The 12,223-nt window shown below is 31.8% G+C and overlaps 1 protein-coding gene across 4 annotated transcripts in view; it reads right to left on the reverse strand.

Annotated features, from left to right (window-relative positions):
- The window catches only part of CNOT2 (CCR4-NOT transcription complex subunit 2), a 110,349-nt gene that overhangs the window by 8,287 nt on the left and 89,839 nt on the right, over positions 1–12,223 (reverse strand). For all 4 annotated transcript variants that reach the window (XM_087814542.1, XM_087814544.1, XM_087814541.1 and 1 more), the window contains 8 exons: positions 11,831–11,910; positions 9,162–9,287; positions 7,279–7,403; positions 6,206–6,326; positions 5,949–6,105; positions 3,459–3,520; positions 3,321–3,370; positions 1,337–1,437 (listed from right to left, as the gene is read on the reverse strand). In XM_087814542.1, the coding sequence (XP_087670668.1) occupies positions 1,337–1,437; positions 3,321–3,370; positions 3,459–3,520; positions 5,949–6,105; positions 6,206–6,326; positions 7,279–7,403; positions 9,162–9,287; positions 11,831–11,910 (822 nt within the window). The remainder of the gene's footprint in view (positions 1–1,336; positions 1,438–3,320; positions 3,371–3,458; positions 3,521–5,948; positions 6,106–6,205; positions 6,327–7,278; positions 7,404–9,161; positions 9,288–11,830; positions 11,911–12,223) is intronic.

A 12,223-nucleotide genomic window follows, 5' to 3' on the forward strand; every position in this document is an offset into this window, starting at 1 on the left:
TGTGGCTCACATTTTATAAAACTTTTCTTAGAAGTAACTACATATAAAATACATAAATATGAATGCTGCTTTGTCCTGATTTTTATTGTTATTAAATACAACCCTAGTGAAATAAATATAAGAAAATAATTTTTTTATGTCTCCAAAACTTTTACTGCAAACAAAATGAGATCTTAAAAGCTCTCTGAGTGATGTGGTAAAATTTTAGATCAAATAAAGATACATTGTGTTCCAGAAACTTCACTCCTTTCTAGCTCTTTTTAATATTCAATAGAAAATGAGATATCTATTAAAACAAACAAAACCCTCAACTATTCGAATTATGTTGTAGGGAACTAAATACAATGTCTATTTGAATTAACAATTTAAATTCACACAAAGCCTTCCTACCATTACCATGAGGTAATTTTTAGACATAAGATATGAGACAAAACTGCCAGTGACAGATGAATGAATGAATTTATTTAATTATAACTTAAAATGAAGAGTTAGCAATTATTATCTTACAAAAAAGGTGCAAAGAACATGGGAAAAAAACAAATTCTCAATTGAGAAAAAAAAAAAAAAATTTATTATCTGCACAGTGAATTTTACATTTAAGTATCTAATCCAAGGCCATTTGTAGAAATATTATAAGGAATATGATAAAATACTTAAATCTGTAAAAATGTCTCCTGATCATAGCATCATAGTAAACATGATTAGAATGACTAATATGTTACAAACTGGACATAAGAGAAGCAACACACACTTTTTATTCTTAGGACATCAGTAAAAACAGAAATGCTGAGGAAAAAAACCATATCCGTGGACCAAATTCTTAACACTAATTTAAGTTGGCCAGTAGGCTCCTGATAATGAATGTGAAATTTATTTTATTAATACTTCAAAACACACAAGATATATGCACAGTGACTTGCCCGTATATTTGATAGACATTTATTAAATGATGAAATTCACTGTCATTAACATATGTGGTTCCACAAGGAGTAAGATGAACCACAGTTATGAATCGTATCTTATACTTCATATACTTATAAAAATTAGATTCACTAAATTCATGATTCAAGTAGATTCTGTCTTCAGGCTTCTTACAAACTTAGGATTAAGCTTAAAATTCTTTATGTACACAATGATTGTGAAGCCATGGTAATCTAAGGTTTCAATCTAAATTAACTTTATTTTACTAAATGTAAAAATAAGTTTCTTGATGGAGAAATATTTCCACTTTAAAAACAAAAGACAAAAACTACAGCCATTGTCTTTTTCTTTTTTAAAGCAGAATAAACAAGATCCACTATAATACAAAAGTATTTAAAAAATACTTTGAACATACAGCTCTACTGCAGCTAGAAGTTGTAATACATCTCCTCCATTCATGTAATAGAGATAGAAGAGAAGATCTTCTCCGTATCGGCCAAGCTTTATTGCAGCCAGCTGGAAAAGAAAAATAAATTATTCTGAAATGTAAAACAAGTCTGCAAGTCCTAACATATAACTGCGACCACTAAAGTAAAAACAGAAAGAGAAACAGAAACTCTTCTCTTTGTAGCAGGTAACTGTTATTATGTGATTACACAGCAGTTATAATGCTAAAGGGGAGTTTCATCATTTAGGATAGTTTTGTCATTTAAGTGACTAAAATCATTTAACAATTATTTCTGGTACATCTATTTTATGTACAAATATGGGGGAAAAAAGCTAAATAAAAACTTCAAATTGAGTTCATATGCTCAATGTCTTACTTGAGGGATTTATTAGATACCCAATGTGGGAGTAATAGTGAAACATTGTGCTCAGAGATGCAGGACTTATATTCAAGACCTAGCTCCATTACTTACTAATATACCATGTCCAAGTAAGTTAATGTCTCTAAACTTCAATATAAAATGTAGACAACATCTTATAATGGTTACTAAGAATGAAAATGAAATTAACTAAGTGACTGCATGTAAACACTATGTAGAATGTCTGATAGAAGACTTAAGGAAATGTTATTGAATCTACATCTGACAGCGATTCACAAATCAGCTGGTTATGTATATTTAGCAAATTGTGTATGTTAAGTACAAAAATCACAAAGAGATTGCTCTTTATTTTAAGTAAATGAGTAAAATATGACCACTTTACATGTCCCTCCAGAAAGCAGAAACATAATTACCAAACTAAAAAACATAAGTGAGTTCAATAGTCTTAAATTCTCATATTAATATAAATCTTTATTAAATGCTCACCAAAATAAAAATACTTTTTATCTCTTTACTTAATCCTGTATCTAAATATTTATTTAACTCTAACACATTCTCTGAATATAACTTTTCTCTCCATATTATCCCCATTCAGGTGGTAGTCTCAAGTGTGTTAAATCCTCTTAAATTAGTATTTCTTAAATTGGCATAAGAAATGGTTCTGGTATCCTTAGGTATTGGGAGCAAAAGAGCCCTATAGTGGAGGTGGCAGCAAATCACACAATCCAAAGACAGAAAAAGCTAGCTCTATCTCATACTTATCTTCCACCTACTCAAGTATTAAGACATATTGAGAAATATACCTCTTTACTTGCCTGTCCACAACATCAACACTGATTTCACTACACAACTACACGGTACAGATGCAGAACACTGTCATTTACTTTAGACATTATACACATATGAATAACACAAACATATAATTTTGATACATTATATCCTTTCACAAGACCAAAGTCTAGACACCATTTCTAATAAAAATAAAGTCTTAGTTCTTTTCCCTAAAGTGAGTATTTACCACTTTCTTTCTTTGATTAAGAAAAAAAAAGATTAAAGCTGTAACCTATTAACAGTTACTTTATAACAAGAATTTTAGGTAATTCAAAAATAGAAAAAAAAAAATACAGAAAAAAGGCAAAAGTCATAAACCGTTTTTAAATACATAATATATAGTTCCATTAAAAATACTGTGTCCATAATACATGTGAAGAGGAATCTTTCTTAATGATAAGGCATAAAATTAGAACATCAGAAGGAATTTATTAAATATTCCAAGTTAGTTTATTCCCATCAACTGTGGTTACGGTTGTACCCTGTTACTAATAACTATATACTATTTTACCAGTCCTAATATTATTTTGTTTTAAAAATATAACTCAGAATCTCATCAAAACATTAAGATTACAAACAAAAGCAGAAATAAAATTGTTATATATAACTGAATGAACATATGAAAGCATACCCAAGACCACTAATTATTTCAAAATATTATGCTGTCTGAACTGAAAAATAGTGCCTGAATATTTATAGATAAATTCATGCTGACTGAGTAGAATAATAAACTACACTCACCTTATCCCTAATGTGAATGTTCGTTAAGTACTCAGATGGAACATGGAAGTCTAGATAATAAAATAAAAAAAGCCTTATTAACTGATTCTCAGTTACAGATACATTTTTAAAAGTCTGAACACAAATATAATCTCCTACCTATGTCTTGAGGTCGACAAGGTGAAGATGCCCAGGGTGATGCAAATTTGGGGTAGAGATTTCTGAATAAAGGAGGGGAAAAAAAAACACTCTGAAGTCCAGGGTAGAAAAAAAGATTTCTAATTTTAGTTCAGGAAATCAGGAAAAGCAGTAACTTCAAAAGCATTAACTTCTTACTTCTAATTTCCTTTTTTGGGTTTACTATGACATATACAGCAGAAAACTGAAACAAGGTTTTTATATATACACGGGTTGGCAAAAGCAGGTTTACAGTTGCACTGTGACAGTCTTTTGAGTTAATAAAGCAATTGTAATAATCATAACCTGCATATCTTTTTTCCATATGAACTATAAACCTACTTTTACCCACCCCTGTACATATAGATAACTACAGATATCTATATATATGCTTTGAATTCATTAATACCATGCCCACAAGTAAAATTACTCCCCCATTTATATGGCCAGGAAAAAAATTATTAAAAGCAAAAGTTCAAATTGATCACATATTTATTGAGTACTCATTATATGTGTGGCACCGTTACAGGTAGGTGCTTGGGGTACATCAACAAAAAAAGTAAAGATCACTGACAAAATGAACTTACTTTTTGGTTCAGGATGGTGGATTGGAGGAAGGCAGACAAAAACAACTTGCATAATAAATAATATTCCATGTTAGTGGAGGGGCAGAGAGGGGAGATTAGTTCCATAATTAAATAGGGTAGTCAGGTTGGGTGTCATTTAAAAGGTCAGATTTGAACAAAGACCTGAAGAATGTAAGGGAATTAACCATATTATTTATCTGGCAGACTATCCTAGTCTGAGGAAGCTGCTAGAACCACTAAGGCAGTGATATGACTGGCATGTCTGAGGTACAGTAAGAAGGCCAGTGAAGCTGGGACAGAGTGAACAAAGGGGGAAGCTATCACAGAGAGACACAAATCAGGCCTGTAGATATTAGGAGGCCTGTAAAGATGTTTGGTTTTTAATCACAATGAAACTGTAAATCCTTACTGGGTCTTGAGCAGAGGACTAACTTATTCAAAAAGAATTGTCCTGGCTGCTGTATGAAGAAGATATTGCATGGGGGACAGGGAGAATGAGAAATACCTAGTGATTGGCTAATGGAGTAATCCAGGCAAGAGAGGATGGTGATTCAAACCAGGGTGGTAGCAGTTAAAAGTAGTGAGAAGCAATAATTCCATTATGTCCAATGTTGCCAATAGGTCAAAAAGGGTAAGTTCCTGGAAGTGACCATTGCATTTATTAACACTGTGGTCATTTGATGACCTTGACAAGAATGGTTTTAGTGTAGCAGGAACAAAATATTAACTGAAATGGTTTTAGCCAAGAATAGGAAAAGACAAATGGGATTTACAGATTTGGCTCTTTTGAAGAATTTCACTTCAAATGAGAATATAAAAATGGGGGGATATTAGATCAAGAAGTACTTAACATGAAAGAGTATATAATAGCATGTTTGTATGCTGATAGAAATAATCCAACAAAGTGCAAAATACTGGGAAAGAATGGATCAACTACAGCAATAGTGTGGAAGATAAGAGTAAGGAGGGGTACAGATGGTAGTAAATAGATTTGGTAGGAGGACTATGCTGACATTCTCTTCTGAACGCTTCCATCTTTCTTAATAAAGTAGAAATAATAAAACAAGGCCATCATCTGAGAGTAAGGACAGGGGTTTGAATAGCAAGTATAAAATAGCTGCATAGGAGAGCAAAAGAATGAATGGACGAGGCATGCCAGTTATGATTATGGTTGGCAGAACTAAGGTCCTACTTTTTTGGTTCCTGGCCTAAAGTGAAACCAGGCAGTGAAGCTGTAAGTTTTTCTCCCACCAACCTCTGCAGCACAGGTCAAAAATAGAATAGTTGGAGATATAACCTGGGTTGTAGTTTTTGCCATGCAAGTATGACAAAGCAGGAGAGAGGCAAAGTAGTCAAGGGTATATGTAGATGAGCAGTATGACTGACCACAGAATTTAACTGGATAAGAAGTAAGTTCACTGCAGGCAAAGAGAGCCAGGGATGTTTAGGAACAACGAAAAAGTAAAAGAATGGACTGAAGGTCCCAATAGAGTCAAATGATTACAGGACCAGTACTAAAGCGAGAGAGACAGAAAACAGGAATTGGCATGGGAGCACAGGCTTAAAATTACAGAGAAACTAAAGTTACTAGTAATGTCAAGGTCAAAAGGATGACTAAAGAGGTGAGTAGGTGAGGTATGATAGAGGGCAAATTTTCTGAAGGAGAGAATTCAAGGAACCAAGATGTCAGGATCTGGAAAGATCATATATGTATATATGTGTTGAAAATGCCAAATTATAGGAGGAACAATGAGCTAATACGAGAGGGAATGATCTAAAAGTCAGTATATAACACCAGCAATCAGTGGCAGCAGGTGATACAATTTGATGACATAAAATTAAAAACAGAGTTTGCAGGAATGTGGAAGAAAAGAAAAAAACTTACTCAGGAGAGTTCAGATTGAGGCCTAATGTTGTTAAGTCACTTCCTAATGCAAGATGTACCATTCCTGGGTCTGTCTCTGCTGCCCTGATAAATGTTAACAGGCCAATCATTCCAAACTGGTCCGTCACCATCCCTTGAGGAATGTTAGTAACTCGACCTGGATAAGAAGAATAAAGTCTTTTTATCTTTGATGAAAAAGTAAAAAAAAAAAAAAAAAATATTCCATAACATCATTGACATATTTTATGGAGTCCTACCATCAGGTAACACCTGGATCCCCTTTTTCTGCTGGTTATTATTTTGTGTTGTTGAACTTTTATCTCCAGGGAATTTGGGTCCATCTGTACTTGAAGTTGTCTTGCCAGATGTATTCAAATTCTAACATGAAAAAAAATTAAATGTAACATTAAAATTTATTAAGTATAAAAATTTCAGATTCACATATTAGTAGTACCTTTCTATTCATTCTTTATTATGTTTAAATTGGTAGTAAATTATTACCTGTTTTTCAAGTTCTACATTAAGTTTTTTCTTGTTTCTACAACTGTCCCATAGTATACAAATAAATCCTATATTATACACATATGAACATTTAAAAGACAAGGAATATATGAAAAATATTCTTATTTATCTCAGATTTTCAGTCACAGACAAAATATATTAACTATCTATCTCAGGACTTTATGCTTTGGGATACACTTGAAGTTACAATTCTTCAATACTTTCATTTAAAAGAGAAACTAAGTAAGTATCACCATAAAAATCTCCAAGATAAGTCAGAACATAAGCACTTTTAAAATTCGGATTTATTTTAATTCTTACCCAATATTCTTCTTTAGCAAATATTTTAACAATATACAAACTCCCATCACAAAAAAAAAGCTATTTTCAGTGAAATGTGGAAGAAATAAACATATTCGGCAAGTCAGAAAGAGGAAGCTGAGTTGGCTGAATCAACACAGGAATAAATATGTGTATAAAGATTCTTCAAGGAGAAAACTTACTCAAGAAAAACACAGCTCCTTAGAAGGCTATAATATCAAACTTCATGGGATCCAGCTGACAGGGACTACAATAAAAGTCTAAATTAACTCTGAGAAGTTCAACAGAAATTTGCAAACCTATATGAAATAGGAAAAAAATAGGCTATCTTCTAAGTTATAAAGGTTTTCCACATTCTTCAGAAGTTAGATTATTATGAATATTCAAGATAAACAATTTTGTAATACTATTTAGTAAGTCCTTAATACAGTCTATAAAACTGTTAATATAAGAGAAATCTGAAGGGAAAAAACTACATCACTCACATACACAATTCTCAGTTACTTACAGATTTACTGTCATCATTACTTGATGTTGGATCTTTATAGCTGGAACCAGGTAATGCTGGAAAATCTTCATTGTGTATTGAGAAGTCCTGGGATTGCTCATTTGCTGGTTTTGTTACCATTCCAACTATGTAATGAAAATAATCCGGAGAATTGCAATTGATATTTATGATATTTTGCTAAAAATTATAAAACGTTAACTTCCCTTATAATAATATACCAAAAGTATTATTTTGCTCTGAAAGCACAGTTCAAAAAAATTAGTATTCAGGATAATAATAAATAAATATGTATATACTGATTAATAACTCAATATAAAAAATAATACAAGGGAATTGCTTAAAACAATTTGATATTGGTAATAATTATTAACATTTTTGGTTTAAAAGCTTGCTGTATTTAAATATTTGACTAGCTATTATAAAGTTAATTGTCAAATACAAATGAGCAAAATCAATTTTAAAAGAACATGTCAGTATTCTACTTGAAAGTGACTTACAGAGTGAGCAAATTGCAATCAATTATTAAACAACTCCGTATTATTTCAGATTTTCTTGGACTCCATGTAATAGATGTAAAACATGCAAGAACTGGGAAGTAATCCTCCCACTATACTTGGCATTAGTCAGGCCCTTATTGGAGAACAATATCCAGTTTGGGGCTCCACAATTCAAGAACGATATGGAGAAACTAGAGATGGTCCAAGGAGAGCAACGGGAATGATTAAAGGGATGAAAAAATGGACCTATGAGGAAAGGTTAAAAACATTAGAGTCTGAACTGAGAATCAAGTAGCTGGTACTCAACTTCCAGGGCAGATCATTTTTTGTTATTTTTGGAAGAGTGATTTGGAAAATTCAGAATATGAACAATACATTTTTCTCTTCTTCATATATTGTTACTTGTATTCATATTCTGAAAGGAATGGAAATCCTTCTAAGTTGAAAATGGGAAAAACAGTTTTAAGAGTGATGAACTGATCCCTCTAAGTTCATTGTTTTCTGCTACTGGTCTCTATCAGGTTCTCACAAAAAGAAACAACTATGTGCAAAGAATAAAAAGAATATGGCTACATTGCAGTTACATAATTTTCATGTCTAAACTGTTACTGCACACCAACTGTCCCACAGTATACAAATAAATCTTATATTTGAACATTTAAAAGACAAGAAATATATGAAAAATATTTAGCACGCCTCTTCCTTTCATTTAGCATCTATTAGCCAAATTTCTTATTAGAGACAGTATAATGGGGTATTTTAATGGTGACCAAGAGTCTACATAAACTATACATGACCCAAGAGCAGTGGTTCTCAACAGGAGGCAATTTTTTTCTCCCACATATTTGTCAATTAGAGAGACATCTGTGGTTGTCACAATGGGGGAAGGGTAAAAGGTAAGGGGTGCTACTGGCATCTAAGCGGCAGAGGCCAGGGATGTGGCTAAATATTCTATAGTGTACAGGACAGCCTCTCATTTACAAGGAATTATCTGACCCAAATGTCAATAGTGTGGAGGTTAAAAAACTCACTTAGAAAAAAATCTTTACTGTATGGTCAGTCATTTTTAATCATTGGGAATGTATTCTTTTAAAAAAATTGTGATGAATAAAAGGCAGTTCACAAAATAATCATTAAGGTGTATCAAGGCACAACTGCCAGAAGAAAATAACTTCTGAATACCAACGGGGTTTTGGGGTTTCTGTACAAACTAAGTTTTCCCATTTAGCTTTGCTATGATGGTATTCTGGGAGGAAAAAGCACTTTGGGTATATAAACTACGACAAATTATACTACTCTGATTAGAAAATTCATACACACATGTGTATGTGTAAATATATGTGCAACAGAAAGTTTCCATTGGCCATCACTAAAAAGCTTAATTACCATAAGGAGCTCTTCCAGCCAAGGGGTTTATTAATGGAGTTGGGTTACCACTTCCTTCCCTTCTATTTCGGTCTGCTAATGCTGGAAAATCTGAAAGGTCCAATCCTGTCACATTTTCGCTTCCATCTAAATAATAAGAAGGAACAATAATTATTTATTCAACGAACATTTTAAAGACATTATTAAAGACCAACCATAATATAATCTGAAATGTTAGTCCTTCTTCCTAAATAATGCACAGCATTATTCCTAAATAATGCAGGTGCACAATAAATATCTGTGGACTGATTTCACATAAAAGAATTTCATGAACAATTCAGCAAAGCAAAATATAACTAGCATAATAAAAATTTCAAATCTTAAGAGACTCAAGGTAAAGAATAAGGAATAAGGTGATACATTGTATTTCTCCTGTGAAAGCTAATACTCTAAAGTTATAGCTTATTAGCTAGCAAGAGACTGTTGTGACATAACTGCTCTTTTCATTATATCTAAAAGCAGTGGTTCTATCTGAAATACTTGGAGCTTCAGTTATACACATGTGTGAGAATGACAGTACCTCTTGCAAATGGCCAGAATCATATCTAAGGCAAAGGAGTGGAAACAGAAACCCTAAGGACTTCTTTCCTGTGATCTATTGGTCCCATCACAAATGTATATGCATGTGTGTGCCTGTACATTTTTTGCAGTTGGGGGGATATGCAGGGTAGCGTAAGTAGGGTATAAGTAGGGTTCCCATGTCTGTTGAATGCCTGGGAAGCATGGGGATATGCTATAAAGACCAAAAGTTTATATCACCTATTACACAGTAGGCGCTCAATAAATAATTAAATAAAATTTATTTTTGTTCATTTAAAATTTTTAAAACATCAACTCACTTCCTTTTAAAAGTTAAAGTTTAACCCAACATTTATACTTTGCCTATTTTAATCATCCCCTGAATTTATTAACTTTTATTATTCTATAATTGATACAATCTTATATTCCTAATTTTTAAAGAATTTAATTTTCTACCTTAGTTTTAGCCTGCAATATAGCTTTTCTTTCATCTACTGTCTTATGACCATTTTCACTTTATTTTGCCTTTTTTTCCGGTTAATTTTAATTTTCTCCAAGTTTCATCATTAGAAGATTCTGAGAAAAAAACTATTATCTCAAGATCACTTTGTTGATAGAAGAGAAATACACTCTATTAACATTCCAACTTAGGTGGCGATTTAAAATTATGAAGGGTAAAAGATAAAATCATTCATACCCATTGTTTTTTAAAAATTGCAGCTTATGAACTTTACATTTTAATAAGATATTATAAGAATAATAGAAATTAACAATTTATACAAGTTCAATCTATACAGTAATCTCTCTTCAATTAATTGATTACAAATTAACTATATATTAATTTTTAATATACAACTTCAGGTCCTCTAAAGTAAAATTGCCATGTGTTATTTGAGAATAGTTTTTACTTACAGAAACAGTTCATAAACCCCCAAATTTATATTTTTAGGGAAAGAGTAACAATTTTCCTATTGTGAAATATACTTGGTTAAAACTGAATTTTAAAAATCTAAAATTTATAGACATGTATAAAACCATAATTTAGAATATAAGATGGCATTGTCACACAGTTACTTTATGGTCCATTAAAAAATTTTGCCTTAAACTATGAGATACAGCCTGATTCAGAGATATTAAAATATGAAAAAATGTACATTTTAGAAACAATGGGATGTGGTGTTTCATATTATTTTAACATCCTGAACACAAAACTATAACTTTCAAATGCTAAAACTTGGAATTTTAAAGTCTCATTTGACCAATCCATGTTACTAAACAGACAATAACTTTTAAAAATTAAAGCCCATAGCCACAGGTGACATTTTATTGCTAAATCTTCTCTTGTGCTTCCACATATGCTCCATTTAACTGATCACTCTTTCACCTTACAGTTCTCTCTCAACAATCGTATTCATTTGGGCTCCTATGACTATAACAATACCCTTTCTTTCCTTTTTCAGGAGGCAGGTGGAAGAGGGTGAAACCTGAAGCAGAATAGCAATAAAGCCTCCTGTTTGGTCTGAAGCAGATGATAAAAGAAATAAACCAACAGACTATAGTAATTATTTACTCTGATCAGCATTGGTTTTCCATGGAATTAAATTTTGAATTCTACACATAAAACTGGATTAAAATTCATGTGGATAAAAATGCCAAATTTAGTATTGAAACTATTAAGAAAAACTTGTAAGTGCTCCATATAATTTTAAAGATTTCTTCATTCTGGGTTTCACTAGCCAGAATGCCATACCACCCAATCTAGTTTAGGCTGTGGGCACAGGACTGAGGATAGAAAAAGTTCTTTAAGCAAAAAAGATTCTGAGGTATAAATAAAGACTAAGTTAATGTTTAGGGTCCACTAGGTATTAAGGAAATAATATTGATGTTATAACACTATGCTATTACCATGCCAAGTGAAAAAATATATTTAAATCTCTCTAAACTGTTCACTTAATTAAATTCTATTCCTGTCAAATTTTTACTAAACTAAATTCTACCACTTTAACACAAAAAAAAATCCTGTAATATTTTAAGACCAGTATGTTGAATTGCTTTATATTTCAAAGATCTACCATATTTTTTATAGGGTACTAGCTCCAGAATAAGCTTACCTGTTCCATTAAAAATGTTACTTGATAAGGAGTTATTCATTCCAAATGCCTGATTCCTGTTCATTCCAAATCCAGACATACTGGGTACATAGAAAATAATTTTAGATATACAGTAAGAACACTAACTTTCAGATGAAGATAAACAAAAGTGTATACGTTTGGTCTCCTCATAGAAAACAACAATATGTTTTAAAACAAATACTAATTTTGTTTTTGACTTTCTTTAATTTTATTTTAAATTTCCCTAAGACCTTCCATGAACAAGAGAGAACCAAACATCTTATACAGGTGCATTAAAAAACAAAAAACAAAGAATTTATAAGTCTTAAGGAAAACAGAGATTAAGGGTACCAGTTTAGACTTCTTGGAGAGCCAATTTACTGGATATACTGG

This window comes from Miniopterus natalensis, chromosome 2 (genome assembly GCF_054644295.1).
Source record: "Miniopterus natalensis isolate mMinNat1 chromosome 2, mMinNat1.hap1, whole genome shotgun sequence".
Lineage (NCBI taxonomy): Eukaryota > Metazoa > Chordata > Mammalia > Chiroptera > Miniopteridae > Miniopterus > Miniopterus natalensis.